The sequence below is a fragment of the Carcharodon carcharias genome, chromosome 8 (genome assembly GCF_017639515.1).
Source record: "Carcharodon carcharias isolate sCarCar2 chromosome 8, sCarCar2.pri, whole genome shotgun sequence".
Classification (NCBI taxonomy): domain Eukaryota; kingdom Metazoa; phylum Chordata; class Chondrichthyes; order Lamniformes; family Lamnidae; genus Carcharodon; species Carcharodon carcharias.
The window spans coordinates 36,725,691-36,745,478 of record NC_054474.1 but is presented as its reverse complement, the minus strand read 5'-3'; the positions used below and the strand labels follow the sequence as shown (position 1 = coordinate 36,745,478).

Sequence of the window (19,788 nt, the reverse complement as noted above, 5' to 3'; positions counted from 1 at the left end):
AACTCCCAACAACAACCATCCATGATACGGTATTGTAGATATGTGGTATTATGGTAGTATAGTGTTTATGTTACTGGACTAGTAATCTAGAGGCTTGGACAAATGATCCAGGTTTTTGAGATAAAATGCCCACCACGGTAGCTGAGGAACAAAGTATATGGAGTGATGGGCTTTATAAATAGAGACATGGGCCAGAATCTCTGGCCTGGAGTCTAAGTTTGGTGGTGGGAGTGGAAGTCGGAGTGATTTCCACCGGGGCCGTGGGACAGCTAACCACGCGAGATCTTGCACTGCTCAGCTCATTACCTATGTATCCACGAGGTGTTTGGCAAATCTCATGGTGGGGCAAGCACAGTTAGCTTATGGGGCGAAGGTCCAGGCACCACATTTAAAGGGACCCCAGGCAGCCACTCACTTGCTGCTGGCCATGAACTTCAGTATGGCTGTTGTTCAAGACTCTACATCAATCAGGATGTCCCAGAGCAGACAATGTGCAGCCCCACAGTTCAGCTAAGCCTCCCTACAGGTTCTCCTCCAGGCCATCCAGAAAAGGGTAGGTGCTGTTTTCTCAGGGTTTTAGCAGGATACCATCCCGTCTGATCATGGCAGCCCGTCGGGCCCAAAGGAGAAATGCCGAACAGTGCAGGAAGAGGATGAATGATCTGCTGCACTCCACCAGGGTAAGTGGTCCTGTATACTCCCTGTAAAGTGACACCCTTAAGGGCATCAGGCAGTCTAAATGTGTGAGTGTACAAGGATGTCAGACAGGAATCAATCTTCTATTACTTGTAGAACATCCTGCTTCTTAATCACTCACTGGGAGGGCTCAGCAGCTGCCATGGGCATGCATACTCCTGAACTGCTCATGCAACCTTTGGGATGACAGTCAATCCTTCTGTCTTTCTGCAGGACAAAAATGTCCACAATACGTGCGAGCGGGGCAAGATGGGAGGTAGCATTCCGGACATTAAAGCCCTCACCCCTTATGAGGAATAGGCCGCCGAGATAGATGGGGAAGAGCACAATGATCCCCGTGCTGAAGGCAAGATAGGAGTCCCAGAGGAAGCCAGGGAGGATGCCTCCACTCTACAGCTGTCAGCTGCGCCAACAGTGACACATTGGTTTAATTAAAGAGCCTTCTTAGGCATCCATTAAGTCTTTTTTTTTCCATTCCAAGTATCTGCAAGAAAAGAGGGAGGCCCTCAACACAGACCATCCATCTCCAACCTGACCTCTGAGGAGGATGCCACAGGAGCCTTAGAGGATGCACTGTCATGGCATTCATCTGCACACTCCAGCAGAACAGACACAGTCATCTCAGTGGGTCCATGTTCTTGAGTAGGTTTGGGGTCACAACCTGGTGAACATAATATCACTGTCACGGGTCCACAGCTGGTGGAGTAAGTGACAACCTAGGTCTCTGACAGTCAGAGGACTGCTGGAGACCAGGCTCCTGCTCAGCCCCATTCAGATGACAAGCCCCTGGACTCGGCTCTAAGAGATATGTTGGAGATGCAGAGACAGGCAGGGGCACATCAGGCAGAATTTCCAAATGCAATGTGCAGACTAGACTGAATGCCCACATTCTGTCTGCTCTCATGGCTCCGGCATGTGAGCACTTGGCTGTGTCCACTGAAAGGTTCCCTTGGAGACCCAGATCCAGCAGAATACACAGTGGCTGTCAGATATGCGCGAGGACGTGTACTCTATCGCTCTAGCCATGTGTGTAGTGCAGCAGTGGTTAAGCAAAAGGACACACCAAGAGTGCCCTGCTGCTCCATCTCCCCTCTGCCTGTGACCCACTGGCCTCCAGTATGTCAGGCCAAGAAGGGTGCACCTGCGCCTAAGCAAGAGATCCTTAGCAGGGTGGGGCCCTCCAGGCCTCGGGCCACCAGTGGACGCCAACCAAAGTCATCACAGTCAACAGGGCACAGCAGTAAGCAGGCTGCCTCTACTTCATCTACAGATGTCAGGGCTACTCCTAAATGTAGCGGAAGGCAAAGGGAAAAAAAAAAGTTCTGAAGGCACACAGGAGGCATGGGTGTACAACCATTGTATATAGTTCTGGCACTTGTAAATAGGAGTTCACTTGCATAGTTTGGAAGCTTCCAGGACTTAATCTTGCTGCTAGTTGCTTCAATGGTCGCATGAAGTTACAGAGAGTTGAACTGGCCCGTGTGCTGGGCTGTGTTGAGGGCTGTGAGGCTAGCCATGTGAAGCATCAGCAGCTCTTGCAGAGCTCTACAGGGTCCATGCAGGAAAGATGTTTATCTTGGCTGGGTGACCACAATGACGGATCACAGTCTCGCACTAATAATAAGATCATCTGCGACTGAGACTTGTAGGATTCTCTGTGATGGGAGGGTCCAGGGTGCTTGCTACTTAACAACCCATAGTGCAGGTGAGGCACTCACAGTGAGTGGACTCCAAAGTAACCTCAAAACCTTTTGGCATGATAAAAATGTCAAGAGATATGGATTTACAATGGGCAAGTAGCGATCCGGGGACAGGAACACGATCTTCCCTGATTAATCTGCATGGAGGAGAGACCTTGAGGGGCCAAATGATGTTCTCATGTTGCTCCTCCCTGTGAACCCATCTATCTGGTTCTGCCTAAAAGAGCTCTCTGCCAGGGATGCTGCAACCCCCCCCCCACACCGTCCAGGTGTACATCCCTGCCAAGATTAGATTTTTTGATTTGATATTGCTTTCAAATTGCCACACGCATGTGCCTGAGCTCACAGGAGAACAGAGTGCTGTGCAGATTCTAATGCATGCATATAGCGCTAGGGCTCTGTATATTAGCATATTTGGAGTACGCAAAGGATCAAACCACCAGCAGGTCAGATGTTAAGTAGTGCAAATTAATTAAGCTATCATAAATCAAGGTACATTAGAGCTAAGTATAATGTCTGTAACCAAAAAGGAGCTGGTGCCTTCCAGTCAGCAGAGGATAGAAAACCAAACAGTAAAGGAAATCTCTAGACAGCTTATTCTGTCTGGGATCTGTTAGCTACAAGATTGTCACGGACCTGTCTGCCATTTCGTACCCCTGCAATGGCCTCTGCATTTGGCTTGGTGACAACCTGGCCTTCACCAGATCGATCCCCTTCACCACCCTCTTCAGACATCTCAGTCCTCCATGTCTCCCTCAGCCAAGACTTACCCCCTTCGTAGCGTGAGGCTCTGCAGGGCACTGCAGATAACGATGTGGTGAGTATTAGAGAACCGCACCTGAGTGGTCCAAACATCTGAATCTCAACTTTTGGAGGCCTGTCAACTGCTCAATCATGGATCTGATGGGGGAATGTGTGGCATTGTACATCTCCTCAGCAGCGCTCTGCAGACGGCAAACTGGCCATCATCAACGAGGCCTTTGGTGGGTACCCTTGTCCCTAAGAAGCCAGCCTTGCAATCGCAGAGATCCTTCAAAAACCTGTGGCACCTGGGAGTAGGTCAGAATGTAGGTGCCATGAGAGCTCCCTTGGAATCGAGCACAAACATGCAGGTTTTGCCTCCTATGATATATCAGCTTCATGCTCAAAGAGTGGAAACCTTTCCTACTGATGAATGTGACTGGCTGTTGCCAGGGAGCTCTCAAGGCCACATGTGTGCAGATAATAACTCCTTGCACTTGCAGGAAATTTGAGATTGCTGCAAAACCCAACGCTCTTGCAGCCTGGCTTTTGGGATCCAGGGGGAATTAGACAAATTGGTTTGCTCTCCTAAATTGAGCATCTGTCACTTTCCAGATGCACTTGTGTGTTGCTGACTGGGAGATGCCACACAGGTCGCCAGTGGAGCTCTGGAAGGAGCCATTGGCAAAGAAGTTTAAGGCAGCGGTGACCTTCAATGGTACCGGCATGGGATTGCCTCGAAGTTCTTGTGGCCTCAGGTTGTTGTGGAAAAGCTGGCGGATGTATGCAACCACATTCTGAGACATTCTAATGCGTCTCTGGCTTCTCCTTTCAATTCTCTGTAGGTAGCTGCACCACCTGCGATATACCCATAGTCAGGTCAATGCTCACCGTCGCAATAGCTCCTGGTCATCAGCATCCTGACCTTCTTGATGCCCCTTGTTGCTCAGGCCATTGCTGCTCTTGGCTCTGTGCCCCCCTCCTCATCTGGATGAGAGCCATTAGAAAGTCAGGGTTGCCTGGATCCTGCATCACCTAGGCTTCAGTGGACCGGTGAACGAATTGAAGTAATTAATCTAGTGAGCATATTCTTTTAGGGTTTGCCTTCATCTCAGAGCTATCAAGCCAGTGCTAAAACCTGTGCCTGGATTCCATCCAGACATGGCATCCCTTCCAGTTGAAGGACATTCAGGAGGACCAGAGATGAGTGGTCCTCCCATTCATACATGACTGCTCATGGAGACATTGCTCATTGACTGGGGTGATGAAAGCCATGTGAAAGAACCCTCCCTCTGACACTATTCAGCTTGCTTCCACTGCCCGCGAGATTCTAAGAGACCATTGCCATGGCAGCATAGAAAGTCTTACCACATGAGTCCTTGTCAGCCAGGGATGGAGGTTTGGAGTCAGGAGTTTGCTGTCCACCAACCGTAAAGGCATCCACCTGTCTCCCTCCCTCCCTGCCTCTGACAGCAGCAGATGGCACATTGCCCAGATTGAACGGCAGCTCCAGACCTTGTTGGATCTCGATGTTATGAAACCCATGAGTTGGGAACAAATCTACTGCCATGTGGGCTTCACCACAGAAAGAAGAACACACTGAGCATGGATGTCCCTTTAATCAGCTAATTGTACTCACCTTGAACTCCACTCACCTGAAAAGACTCTCCTCCTACTTCGAGGTATTGCAGTTTTACAGCGACTGCATTGCATAGGCGAGACTCCCAAATTGGTGCATGTAACATTTGAGACTCACTCCACAGCTTTCTATTCTCCCCTGTCATCCACCTACTTCCTCCCATCACCCTTGATCCACACAATATAACCATTTTTCTCCCCTTTGTCACCCTTGAACAACCCCCATTACGCTTGTACTGATTACCATCAACCTCCACATGCCTTCCCTCCCCTCTAAGCCTGCACCCATTACTGTCCCCTGTCCACGCTGACCTCCCGTTATCCAAGCCAGCTGTTTTGGCCGTTTCCATGACCCCCTCCTCACCCCCCAATGAAACCTTCACCTACCCAAACTATTACCCTAGACCTGCCACACTACTGCATCCCACTCCCTCCTCACACTGTGACTGTTCCTTCTGTTGACCAATACTCTTAATTCAACCCCCAGGTCCCCACCATCGACAGCACTGACTCTGCCCTCTAAGACCATCTCTCTACCACCATCCCTGCCCAGAAAGCCGGCTCACCCCCCTCCAGCCACAGGACCCCCAAACCCAACAACCCTCCATCCCATGTCACTGCATCCTTGCATACCCTTGCTGCCTCCCTCCCGATCCCTGGCAGTCTGTCTTGCTTTCCTGGACAGCCTCCATCCCTTCCCCCCATATCCAGCCTTTGCTCCACCCTTCCACTCCCAGCCTGTCTCCCATATCCAGCCTCCGTTCCACCCTTCCATCCTATTCCCCCTTTGCCTGCCTCTTATGCCGAGCCTTCGCTCCACCCTAACCCCCCCTTCCAAACTTAGCATGCCTCCCGAGTCCAGCCTCTGCTCCACCCTATCCCTGCCTCCACTCTTCGTCTGCCTTTGATGTCCAGCCTTCGCACTATCCTACCCTCCCTTCCACCTTTCTCCTGTCTGCCCTGTCCAGCCTTTGTGCAGCTTGTCCTACAGGTACCCGAGAGATTTGTGAATGGTTCAAAAAGGAGGCTAAAGTAGTGTCTACTCAGTTCAGAATCGTGGAAGAAGTCAAGCTGGCCAAGCGCATGTCACACTTACACAGCCGTGAATGTGGATGTTCTAATTTCTGGCTGGAGGGGAACTTAATTTGGAGGGGGAACTCAATTCTGGTGAAGTGGCCTTTTAATGAGCATGCAAGACATGCTAATACATGCAAACGGGCTTCCCAACATTGTTCTTCGGACAGTTCAACCTTAAATACTTGAGAAAAGAAGGATGTGGGGAAAGAGCATGTGGGACTAACCGGATCGTTCTCCAAAAGGGTTTTGAACGAGAAAGAAAATGTTCAATAGATCATTCACTTTTGTATTATGGTCTAAATAAACCAAAGTGTTTGAGACAAATACCAGATGACATTTACTTGTCTTTAAATGTTTAAAAAAATCTATATGGTGCTACCCAATGGCTATGTACATAAATATAACACAAGGTCCAATACTGAAATGTACAAATAAGGAAGGTCTCATGGATTTAAGTCAAGCAAGACAACCCACCTAAGAGGACTAGTGCTCAGGTATTCTTTGTTTTTATGACATTATGTGAACATAAATGGGACTAATTGTATCAAGTAATTCTCATCTTGTTCATTGTTCTTAATATTTTATCTATTTATGTGGTGTTCGTATTGCAGGAGTAATTTTAACTTGATGGGCCGAATGGCCTCCTTCTCTGCTGTACTAGGCTATGATCCTGTGAAATACTCACCAAACTAGAAGGTTTATGATAGTGATGGTTCGGATATTATGGGTTTTAAACAAGTGAATAATCGAATAAGATTGTTTACTTTTAGCCTTCATATCTTCAAGCTGGAAGGAAAACAGAGAGGATTCAGTATTATTGCTGATTATTAGAAAATATCAAGATTACTATATATTACTATCAGGTCATATAGGGTAGATGATCCAGAAAACTTATTTGCAACCAGTGATGTGTAAATGATCACATTTGCAGTTTCTTTCCTCACCCGTCACCTATTGTGTTGACCCTGCACCACCTGTAAATAAGAAAAGTGGGACTCAGTGTGAATAAACCCCCATTTTATTAATGAAGAGCCATGTCACAGTACACTATTATTTTTTAAATCTTGGGGGAAGGATTGTCCCCTTGTCGGCTGGGCCCGGGAGCGGTCTGCTGCCTGCGTTGGGCCCCTACTGTGATTTCATGTGAATCACACGCTGAAACTGCCTGGGTGGGTGGGGTGGGGTGGGGGGTGGGGAGCGAGGGCGAGTGCGGAAGTCAGCGCATGCATATGGAGTGTGCTCACAGAAAGCTCCCTGAAAGCACAGAGCTGGAAAACATGACCCCTCATGTGACTCTGGGACATGTTGGAAATGAAGATTTAAAAATTTCTATTTTATTTTTAATTAAAACCGGAAACTTCATCCCGCCCATGGATTTCCTCAAAAATCTAAAAGCAGCTTGGCCTATTCGCCTGGCCGCCATCTGTAAGGTTGGATGGGCAGGGAAACGTTCAATTCAATTAATTTATTAATGGGCTTAACAACCCTCTTAATTGCAGGCAGGCCCACTGCCGACTCCTGCGCGCCCGCTGCCGACTCCTGCGCGCGCCCGCTGCCGACTCCTGCGCGCCCCTGCTGCTGACTCCTGCGCGCCCCTGCTGCCGACTCCTGCGCGCGCCCGCTGCCGACTCCTGCGCGCGCCCGCTGCCGACTCCTGCGCGCGCCCGCTGCCGACTCCTGCGCGCGCCCGCTGCCGACTCCTGCGCGCGCCCGCTGCCGACTCCTGCGCGCGCCCGCTGCCGACTCCTGCGCGCCCGCTGCCGACTCCTGCGCGCCCCTGCTGCCGACTCCTGCGCGCGCCCGCTGCCGACTCCTGCGCGCGCCCGCTGCCGACTCCTGCGCGCGCCCGCTGCCGACTCCTGCGCGCGCCCGCTGCCGACTCCTGCGCGCCCGCTGCCGACTCCTGCGCGACAGCTGCCGACTCCTGTGCGCGCCCGCTGCCGACTCCTGCGCGCCCGCTGCCGACTCCTGCGCGCCCGCTGCCGACTCCTGCGCGCCCGCTGCCGACTCCTGCGCGCCCGCTGCCGACTCCTGCGCGACTGCTGCCGACTCCTGCGCGACCGCTGCCGACTCCTGCGCGCCCGCTGCCGTCTCCTGCGCGCCCGCTGCCGACTCCTGCGCGCCCGCTGCCGACTCCTGCGCACCCGCTGCCGACTCCTGCACGCCCACTGCCGACTCCTGCGCGACAGCTGCCGACTCCTGTGCGACAGCTGCCGACTCCTGTGCACCCACTGCCGACTCCTGCGCGCCCGATGCCGACTCCCGCGCGTGCCTGCTGAATATCGCACGCTATTTCACACTTGTGCGTGTCGGGTGGTGAAAATTCAGCCCCTTGGTTTTTATAAATATGGGGGGGGGGGGGGGTGAGGTGGGGACACGACATAAATTAATGTGTCAAGAAAGATACTGAAGCTGCTGATTTGCAGCGGCTCCTTGGGGGGAAAGTTTACCCTCTAAAGACCTAGTTGGCACCTGTGAAGAGCTGTACCACTTATGCAGTGTAAAGATACAAACAGAGCCTCGTGAGCATGATGGTGATCATAGAGAAAGCCACTGAGTTGCTGAAAATGCAATTCAGGTGCCTGGAAGGTCTGGAGTGCTCTACAGTGCTCACTCACAGAATGGTAGTTCTCTGCTGTGCTTCTTTTTTTATTCATTCATGGGATGTGGGCATCTCTGTGCTAGGGGAGAGGTGACAGGGGTGTTAAGAAAATATAGAGCGCTGGCCTCCTGATCTGCCAACAGCAGGCTGCCTTCATGCATGGCTGCCACAGTGGAGGGGTTTGGTGGGGGAGCACCCGACTGGGAAATGTATCTTTACACTGCTGACTGGGAAATTCCAGTTAGTGTCTCCCCAGTGCCCTTAACAGATCACTTAAGGGCCTTAAATTGGCTACTCACTGCTTGCAACTATTAAGTCAGCTGTCATACCGTCATCCCCCACTCAACTATTCACTATTAAACTGGTCCGGAAGCAGAATCATGCCGCCAAATTAGCATGTCTCTTTCTCCAAGGCCAATTTACCACCTCTTTTGCCTCCAATTCCAGCCTGGCTCTGGCATGAATCAAAAATTCTGCCCAGGCTGTTTGTTCCCCTGCTCTGACAGCTGTGATGCCTGTGGAGGATGTCTTCTGAGTTTTGCAGCCAGTGAGGGCCCTTCCAAAGTCTCCCCACCTGACCAATGCAGGCATAGACTTGGTCAATTGGGGATGGTCTCCTCCAGTTCTCTGTCTCTCCCTGGAGTTGTGCACTCTCTTCTGTAAGGAGAGAAAGCAGAGTTATGAGTATGAAAAGTGGATCTTGTGGGGTAGATGGCTTGGCAACATTTGTGGAGGGTGATTGTGAGGGATGGATTTGAGATACCACTAAGATGAGGGTGCATATGAGTGTTGGTTGTTTAAATGGAGATGTAAGAAAGTGCCTCAAGAGAGAAGATTGAGTGCAGCTGCATGATATTGACCTGAGGAATGTTATACAGAAGAAAGCTAAGGATGTGTCAGGGTTGGCACCTGAAAGTGGGGCACTTTTCCTACACTCATGAGCAACATACCCTCAAGGTATTATGTATAGTACGAGGCAAATACGTTTAATTTTAACTTGCTCAGCCACACAAGTGATAACTTAAAGGGGCTGACTTATGTACAGCCTAAATGTGAATTATGGATTGCAACTGTACAGTTTAGAGGGAACGTTGCTCATAAGTTCACTGAACCCCTTGCGGCACAGTATCAAGGTTTGAGAGACCACATTTCTGCTTCCCCGGCCTCTTCCATCCATACCTGCTTGGTTTGAGAGACTTGACTGTTTCCCTCCCATCCACAGGAAATAGCTTTTCTTCGCAGGCCCCACTGCCGCAAGAAAGAGTCAGAGAATCAAGAAGCCAAATGGCCTACTCCTGCTCTTACTTATTATATTTTTATGTTTCACCCATGAGGGAGAGGAGGGAGGTCCCCTTTCCAGATGCTGGCAGGAGGAGACCGCCTCGTCATGCAGCAGGTGCACCACAATGATCAAGCCCTTGTAGTAGGGTATCGCAGGCATTGCCTGATTGCACCACTTACTGGAACCAGTGCCCTCTGAGCCCGCAGTGCCCTATTAGCTGTGATTCAGCATCGGTAAAGGGGTGATGCATCGATGTGCAGCTGCCAATGCAGAGGTCCAGAGCTGATGCGGGCACAGATGCCTGTGACCATCTGCCTAGAGAGTTGCAGTCTTCTCCGGCATAGTTCTCAGTTATCTCCAGGTCTCTTCACTTCTGCCTGTGGATTATGTGCTCAGGTTAGTGTCTCCTTCTTTCATCTCTCTCCTCTGTCCTGCCTGTGCAGACTGCTGCTCCTCATCTCCAACGGCCTCGATTTCTGAAGGTGCAGCGTCCATTGCCATCTGCAACCTTCCTGGTGCTCAGGTAGAGCTCAAAGAGCTTTGCCTGCTGCACCGATGTCTACGTGATATCAGGAGGGTGAACCGGCAAGGTTCTTAATTTTGGCTTCTCCCCTGAGCTGTGATTGGCTGCTGCAAATTTAACTTCAAAGGCTTTAAGCCATTTAAACTTTAAAAAGCATTTTTTACCATTTTAAACTCTTCCTGCCTCCAAGACCTGCCACAGAGATGATCCTCGCCTCCATGTAATTGGTCTGATTCAGACTGCTGCTAAAATCTGACCCACTCTGGGAAAATTTGAAACTTGCAGGAGACAGGCTTCTATGAGCCTCCCACTCTGTTCATTGCTGACTTGATAGGTGTGGGTCTGTTCCGAGGCCCATGCTCTCACCCACCCTTGGGGCTACTGGGGAGGGCAGAAATAGAAGCAGGGTTGTGGCCGCACAATGTTGCAGTCATTTTTAAAAATCGACCTGCCTCCATTCAGACACGAAGGAGCGGCCAGGTAAATCTGGCCTTTGGATTCTATTTGTTTATTTCATGGCCTTATCTAATCAGGCTGCCATCTTTAATGTCCCAGGTATCTGAACACTAACACTCCTCTGCCCCATCTATCACCTCCTGCAGTCTTTCACAATTCTCATGGCAACTTTCCATTTCTGCCAATTTGGTGACATCAGCAAATTTGAATATTGTTGATGAAAGTTGTTGTATCCACATCAGATCCCGGAATGCCACAAACATTTCCTGACATAACTATCTTTTTAGCAATATGTGCTATTCTTGTGTGCTCTGTTGAAGTTATAATGGGAGACTTGGAGAACCCCCATGGAATTTCAAGGTTATCGTAAATAACAGCGGTCCCAACACAGAAACCTTTATAACACCATTCACCATATCTTTCCAATGTTGTTCACCCTAACCCTTCACTTTGTCTTTTAACCAGTGCTTTATCCACATGATCAAATCTCCTTTAATTCCAACTGCTATTTATTTGCTTCAATAATACCTTATTAAATGTTTTCAGAAATCCATATTAGCTACATATCTATTTAGCTTACTTCAAATAATTTTCTAAGGTCAGTCTGCACAACTGATCTTTAAGAAATTCGTGCATACTGATTTGATATGATTCACGTTTCCAATTGCTGATTAATTTCATCCTGCATTCGTGACTCTATTAGCTTACCATCAACTAAACTGCTTAGTCTATAATTTCCTGTGTTTGACCTGATTCCTTTGTTTTAAAGATAGGTGATTAGATTATGGAAAGATACCAGCAGGTTGGTAAACTGCAAATGTAACATCCCTATTCAAGAAAAGAGGCAGACAGAAAGCAGGAAACTATAAGCCAGTTAACCTAACACTTGTAACTGAGAATATGTTGGAACCCAATATTAAGGAAATTGTAGCAGGATATTTAGAAAATAATAATATAATCAAGCAAAATAAACCTGATTTTATGAAAGCTGAATTGTGTGTAACAAATTTATTAGAGTTCTTTGAGGATGTTACAAGCAGGGTGGTTAAAGGAGAATCGGTTGATGTGTTTTTGGATGTCACATAAAAGGTTACTACAGAAGATAAGAGGTCATGGTGTTAGGGGAATTTATTGGAACTGTTAAGAAATGAAAACTTACCAGTCTTTCCAGGGTGTTTTCCAGGCGGAGGCCAGGGACTACGAGTCCCAGCATGCCCTGGGAGTTCTGGTGCATGTGCGGCGTGGGGCTCAGTTCAGTTTTCCGGATTCTTCAGGGCCATGGCAGAGATCCTGGCCTGCGTGGTGATCAGCACAGAGACCTAACAGCCGCAAGCGTGGTGGAGGGAAAAAGGTAAGCCCGTGTGACTGCGCATGTTAGGAGGCAGAAGAAGAGGCTCCAAGCAGCAAAAGCACTGCTGTTGGCAGGCTCCTGTAAGTGCGCACTCAGAGAAGTCCTGGGGAGCCAAGAAGGTGGCAGAGTGTCACTGCCTCCGTGTCAGAAAGGGTTAGGACTCAAAAGAAGGCCGGTGGCCATTTACAGCTCATTGCAGCTGGGAGACTGGAGAAACCCTGGACGGTACCAGCTCAGTGAAGAGTCTGCTAAAAATCTGAAATTGTGCCAGTAACTACATGCTAGAGTGCAGCTTTGTGAATCCCATGGAAGGCATCCCAGGATAAGAGATTGAATCACTGGGAAGTGATCAGTCATTGATGCAGTCAGATTTAGATAGCCTTTTGAAGGAATTCGGAGGCTAGATCTTTGAAAGTGTAGACTTGCCATTGTTCAAAGTGCCTGTAAGATGGGTAAGTGAAGCTGAAGATTCCCGTAACGGGCTACTCCTCCAATCACAGGCCATTCCTCTTCAGCGTTTACACTGATAGGCTCCCCAGCAAACATGAGAGAAAAGGAAGCTGTGATTGGAGGAGCAGCGAACACTGACAGCTGTGAGTATGTAGAGGGAAAAGGAGAGGATTTCAGGAGGAGGAGTGACTGTGGGCCGCGTGGGGCCTCAGTTCCCCTTGCTTTCCTTTGGCCCTCTCTGTTATCCCCTAGCTTTTTCCACTCTTTCCCTGGCTCTCTCTCTGCTCTTCCCCTGGCTGTCTCGCTGCTCTTCACCCAGCTTCCTGGCACTCATGCCACTTTCCCAAGATCTCAGCGCACACCCGTGTTTGAGCACCACTAAGCCTCAGGTCTCGGTCCAGGTCTGTTTTCTCCTCTCATCGCACCCCATCCTTGCCATTTTAGAGGGTGGGTGGATGAGTCATTGAGGGGGTAAGGATGGATGAGGGAGAGAGTGAAGATGGGTGAGTAAGTGAGGGTGGATGAAGGAGTGATTGAGGGTAGGTGGGTAAGTGAGGGCGGGGGAGTGAGTGAGAGTGGGTGTGAACAAGGGTGTGAACAAGGGTGGGTGAGCGAGCAGGTCAGTGGTTTACACACAGATGGTGTCCCTGAACCACGCAGTAAGATTACCTGTTGCAGATCCAAATTGTCTTAGCAAAACTGGAGCATTGAGCACCCATTCATATGGATTACTGATATCACTTCATTACAGTATAAGTGAATATCAATTTCATATACCTGGCTGACCTAATGTTTATTGTTATTACCTAGCCAAATACAGGACTGACCGTTCTCATAATGTTAATTAAAAGTGTGTGTATCTGTGTGAGAGAGGGGTGTGTGTGTGTGAGACAGATGTGAGAGTGTGCACGCGCGAGAGAAGGGTGTGTGTGTGCGCACGAGAGAGAAGGGTGTGCATGCGCGCGCGCGAGAGAGAAGGGTGTGTGTGCGTGCATGCGCGCGCGAGAGAGAGAAGGGTGCGCGCGCGCGTGTGCGAGGAGGGTGTGTGCACGCGCGCGAGAGAAGGGTGTTGAAGGGTCATGAGGACTCGAAACGTCAACTCTTTTCTTCTCCGCCGATGCTGCCAGACCTGCTGAGTTTTTCCAGGTAATTCTGTTCCTGCTTGCTGACAGTTCCAAGGTGAACTTATGACCTTCTTTTAAAAAAAATCCCAGGTTAAATCCAAGTGTCCAGATCATGCCATGTCCTTCCATTTTGTAAAAGAAAAAAAATCAGTTTTGAGAGATATGATTCTAACAGAGGGGTGAGTGTGTGTTGCGACACAGGTGAGTGTGTTTGAGAGAGGAGCAAGTGTGTATGTGTGTGTGGGATGAGTGTGAGACCCTGAGACTGGAGGGAGAGGGGGAGCCTAGACCCTGAGACTGAAGGGGTATGTTACTCACAATAAGAAGTTGGTCTTTTGGTTCAAGCTGGTTTATTTTCAAGACAACGCCTCAATACTACTGGCCTCCACACAAAGTGTTCCAGCTGTATATTTTTATTCTGTTTAGATGGGATAATCAATGCCTATCACCTGTTTCACTAGCAATTGGTTTTAAGAAGGTAATAGCTATATTCCTCTCTTGAAAAAAAACTTAAAGAACATTCTTTTAAAAAGGAAATAATGTCACATATTTCCACATCTATAATTCCTGTATTTCTTATACCACACGCACATATATATATATAAACAGTTATAAAACAAAGTTTTTTTTTCATTGCATCATTATAACATAAGACACCCCTCTTCCAACACATTAATAATTTCTTAGAGCAGGCACTTCTTTTCATAAAACAGTCTGATAGTTGGTGACTTATGTCAACCCATTTTATCTCAGAGATCTCTCTAAGATTTCTTTTATGCTGGCTAGGTCTATTCTTAGCCTTTTTTCAGTGACACTTTTTGTGGAATGAACATTGACCTAAAGAGACCGGTTGTCGACATAACATTCTATAGGCAAACTCTTCCCACATTGCCGCTTATCTGATATACTGACAGAAATATTATATAAGTAAACCCCCATATCTAATGCTTCTACCAAGGCCAGCGTTTCAGCAGCTAAGGTGTTTTTCACTACCCTTTTTATTTTCTTGGCCTCCTAAGCCAGCAGGCAACATTCATCATTCTTTCCCACTAAGAATATGATAAACCCTGCTGTGCTAGAGTACCCATCTGGAAGATTGGCATGTGAAGCATCACTAAAAATGACCAACCTTGTATCTTCTGGATCGCCAAGGCTGGAAACTTGAGCACACATCTCTTAGAATTTAATTTTTTAAGGTGTTTTATTTGCTCTCAGGACTTGCTCAACTGTAGCATGTTTCATCATGGTACTCAGCTCCAACACACCTAGTCTGAGTACACAATCAGTTCAACTGCCTAATCAAGCTTCTCAACTGTTCCGTTTCTTCTTGGTAGCAGGATCCTTTTTTTTTATGAGGATCTACCACGAGTTATTGGGATATGATTAACATTTCCTAGATAAGATTGTTGATTCAATGTCACTCCTAACTTGCCCTGTTTAACATCTAAACCTATATATTTAAAGGCTCCTGAAGCCTAATTTTTGACCTGGAATTCCTTCTTTATCTCCTCAATTACCCATTGTTCAAATTCTACAGAACCTCCCCACAGGAAATCATCAACACGCATGATAAAGATTCCAGCTAGTTTCTCCTTATAGTACCAGTAGAACATCACGGGGTCCGCCTTTAACTGAATGCAACCTGTTTTCAACAGGACAGACCTCACGGAAAAATACCACGCTCTTGACACATCATTCAATCCATAAACACACTTGTTCAATCCCTACAGCTTTCCTTCTACATCCCCGGCTTCTTTGGGCTGTTTCAAAAAAGTTTCTGAAACTTCTCCTATAAAAACGCAGCCTTTACATCAATCGATTTGCATTCCCAGGAATAGAATGCCAAGATAGCTAAAAAAATCTTCAAACTCACTTTCCCCACAGTAGGAAAGTCCACTCTGACATCCTGATCTCCTAGTCTCTCTTCAAAACCTTGGGCTACTAATCTCGCTTTGGCCTTATACGTGCCATCTAGGAGTACCTTTTCTCTACAGATCCATCTGTGAGATAAAGCTGGCTGTCCTCTGTCAGGTATTTCAGAATATACCCCAAATTCCTTCCAACTTTCTAACTCTTTCCATTTGGCTTCCTTTATCAGGTTATTTTCCAATTTATTAGCAGCTACTAGAATCTCTTGGTCATAAGGACTTCTACTCCTATTGAGATTCGTAGCTTGCTCTCTAGTCCTTGTCAAGCTATGGCCTCTACTCACATTCCTCTCCCTACTGGATTACTACTATATGATCTTTCTCCCATGCGAGCAGAACCCCATTCGCAAGTCCATGATTTTTTTTCTAGGGTCACAACCACTTTCTGGTCTACTGTCAGAACACATACTACACTTTCTGGGTTTCCTCGGTTTGCCAATCGATAGGCCTTGTCTCCTGTCCTTCATCCTGTACATTTAGCCAATGTTTGTATTTGTTCTCCCTATATAGTGGCATCCCTCCACACACTGGTCCCTTCTGGCATGTATGTTACCTCTGTTCCTACTTTGGGTAGTTGCTCTTTTGGACAAATAGCATTTTTCTATACCTCAGTGTTACTTTGTTCATAGTCAGTCAACCCTGTATCTGCTGTTGTCTGCTCCTCATAAGTATTGTGTGTGTATCTGTGAAGTGCATGATGCCTCCTCAAGTTCTACGTCTTGTACAAAACCTGTAAAGGTATAGTCAGTACCAATTATCCACGAAGAATGCACCCAAACAGTTTGATTGCCGTGTTCCCTAATTACTACTTTCCCATCACTCCCTATTACCTTGCCAGGTCCTTTCCACTCTTTCTGGCCTTCCCTTTTATAATATACCATGCCTCCTTGTCTAAACTGCATTCCCGACGGTCTAATATGGTGCTGTAGGGCTTGCCGAATTTTCTCCGAAACATCAGCTTTAATGAAAGCTTTTCTGCTCACATGCAAAGTGTTCAGATGAGCAGAAAAGGTGGAGCTAATGCTTGTCCCTTCTAGAGCAGGGGGAGCATCTGACAACACCAAAGGTAACTTCAGATTTCTTCCATACACCCATTGGTAGGGACTGTACCCCTCCCCCACCCCCAACCATTTGCAGAGAGTTCTTTGCGTGCGCCATTTGCAATTTACAATCTAGTTGATCAGCCAATATTTTATGTGACATGTCATCTATTTTTGCATGATTTCTTTCAAAAAGACCATTACTAAATAGGCTCTCAGCTGCAGTGTGCATTACTATGTTTAAATTTTCGCACATATCTTGAAATTCATCACTGGAGAATTCCCCACCATTATCTGTGAGGAACTTCGCAGGTGTTCCTAGTCCTGTTCCTACCTATTTCTCCATCACCTTATCGACAATGGTCCTTTTGTCTTTACTATGTATCACAGTGAATAGGCTAAATCTGGTTGCTGCATCTATGAAGTGTAGTAAAAAAAAAAACCCTATCCTTGTCCCAAACTTTCAAGTCCTTTGCCACTGCATCATTAAACTCCCTGGCTAGTGGCAAGCTCACAACAGAACGTGGTGGTGTCTAGCAATATTTAAGGCAAATTTCACATAGAGCAGTGATTTATTCAATAAGGTCATCATGTACCTTATCGACTACTCCTGCTTCTCAATGTAGAGTTTTCAGTTTCTGCGGGACCGGATGCGCAAACTGACTATGCAATTTCCAAATGATCTTCTTTTTGTCCTCCAAATTCTTACTCTCAGCAGTTAACAAAACTTCATGAACTTTTTGATGAGAAATCTCTGGCTTCTTTAGTGGCAAGCAGTAATGGCCTGAGTAAAATGTAGATCCACATTTTTTCCAAACAGGACTGCTCTATCATTCTTCATATTCAGCATCATCTGAGCCTTCATCGCAGATCGACTCAACCATAGCAGTATCTCGCTAGAAACCACATCAGTACTGATAAACAAATTGATCCCTGCTATCTCACAAGGGAAGATCACCGTTTGGAGGGTGTTCATGTATTGTCATCCTAGAGCCTGAAGCAAGGCAGAGCTTTCATACTCCTTGACCTTCCGCCGGTCTGCCTCATCGAGAGACCCCAGATAGCAGTCAAGCCAGTCCATGCCACACACCACAGAAGCGCAACCACTGTACAGACCTGCAGTTGAAGGATTCTACCATCAAAATACTCATTACCAGATTCAAACTCTCAGTGATCAATACAATTCCATCATGGCAGTCACCATCATTACTTTCAGCTTCAGGTGAATCCGTCTCATGGGTCACTTCAAAAATGCCATTCCTTCGTTGTGGGCAGTTCATCGTGTAATGATACTGGGAATCACACTGAAAACACCGATTAACCATTCCCCAAGCATTTTTTTGGGTTTAAATGTCTACAGTCACTGTCCCGGACACGCTTTTTGTCCCAACTCTCAAATTGGCTAGGGTTATGACCATTTTCAGACCTCTTGTCATTAACCCCATCTTTGTATTGGGATCGTCATCTAATATTTGGTCGACCTCGAAATTCAGCCACTACTGAATCCTCCACCTTTTGTTTTACAGCATAGTCGTTCGCATTTGCTAAAAAAGTGGCAGGGAACGACTGTTTCCCCAGAAATTCCTTTAGGACAGCAGCCATTTGATCCAAGAGAGATTCTCTCTCCGCCAAACTGAACTCCTGTTAGTACTAAAAGATTATGAACATGGGAAATGCAAACACAGTCCAGTAATTTAAATGCAAAGACTGAATCCGGAATTTCAAGTTCAAATCTCTGTAGTCTCCTGTACTATTTATCAAAATCCATGATATATTCTTCCAAAGACTGATCATCTGATTTCCTAAACCTTTCAAAGATCGTCCAAGCTTCATATGCTTCCAATAACTCATCCTTTTTGCAAAACTTGTCCAAAAATTGTAACAGCAGGTTCAGTCCATCTTCCTGATCCAAATCATCCACTTTCCACTCTGAAAATACGTTACTCCTTATCTTACTTTTGGCTGATAACGATAATGCCAAAGCCATGCCTTGCTTCGTCCAGGGTATAGAAGTAACCCGGGTCCACGTTTCAACTTCAGCCTTCCATTGCTGATAAGGTTCAGAGTCAGAAAAAAATTGGTCGCTAGTCAAAGCTTGCGATTTTGCAGTCCTTCTGCCATTCCATAACTTAAATTGTCAGCAATAGTACACTTCTTTTCCCTCAGAGAATTGAGGCAGAAATCTTCATAGTCAGCAATTAATCAGCCAAGCTTAAAGTTCATCCTCTGCTACCATGTTACTCACAATAAGAGGTTGTGGTAGAAGAATTAATCCAGGCTGGTCTTTTGGTTCAAGCTGGTTTATTTTCAAGACAGCTCCTCAGTGCTACTGACTTCCAAATAGCTTCCACACAAAATGTTCCAGCTGTATCTTTTTATTTTATTTAGGTGGGATAATCAATGCCCACCACCTGTTTAACTAGCAATTATCTTTAACAAGGTGATTGCCACATTGACAGGGTAGGGAGTCCAGGCTCTGAGGCTGGAGGGAGTGGGGACTATGGACCCTGAGACTGGAAGGGATGGGGAGGAAAGACCCTGAGATTGGAGAGGTGGGGAGTCTAGATCCTGAGACTGTAGGGAGTGAGGAGTACAGGCCCTGAGGTTGGAAAGGGGAAAGGGGAAGGGGGAAAGGGGAAGGGGGAAGGGGGAAAGGGGAAGGGGGGAAGGGGGGAAGGGGGAAGGGGGGAAGGGGGAAGGAGGGAGGGGGAGAGAGGGAGAGGGAGGGGGAGGGAGGGGGAGGGGAGGGGGAGAGGGGGGGAGTGAGGGGGAGAGAGGGGGAGAGAGGGGGAGGGGAGGGGGAGAGAGGGGGAGGGGAGGGGGAGAGAGGGGGAGTGAGGGGGAGGGAGGGGGAGAGAGGGGGAGAGAGGGGGAGGGAGGGGGAGAGAGGGGGAGGGAGGGGGAGGGGAGAGAAAGGGAGGGGGGGGGGAAGAGAAGAGAAAGGGAGGGGGGGGGGGAAGAGAAGAGAAAGGGAGGGGGGGGGGGAAGAGAAGAGAAAGGGAGGGGGGGGGGGAAGAGAAGAGAAAGGGAGGGGGGGGGGGAAGAGAAGAGAAAGGGAGGGGGGGGGGGAAGAGAAGAGAAAGGGAGGGGGGGGGGGGGGGGAGGGAAGAGAAAGGGAGGGGGGGGGAAGAGAAAGGGAGGGGGGGGGAAGAGAAAGGGAGGGGGGGGGAAGAGAAAGGG

The 19,788-nt window shown here is 47.9% G+C and overlaps 1 protein-coding gene across 1 annotated transcript in view; it reads right to left on the bottom strand.

Moving 5' to 3' along the window:
* LOC121280733 (solute carrier family 22 member 5-like) overlaps positions 1–19,788 on the bottom strand; it is a 160,272-nt gene that overhangs the window by 34,113 nt on the left and 106,371 nt on the right. Inside the window, exon 6 of the mRNA XM_041192868.1 lies at positions 6,538–6,638. Coding sequence (XP_041048802.1) covers positions 6,538–6,638 — 101 coding nt within the window. The remainder of the gene's footprint in view (positions 1–6,537; positions 6,639–19,788) is intronic.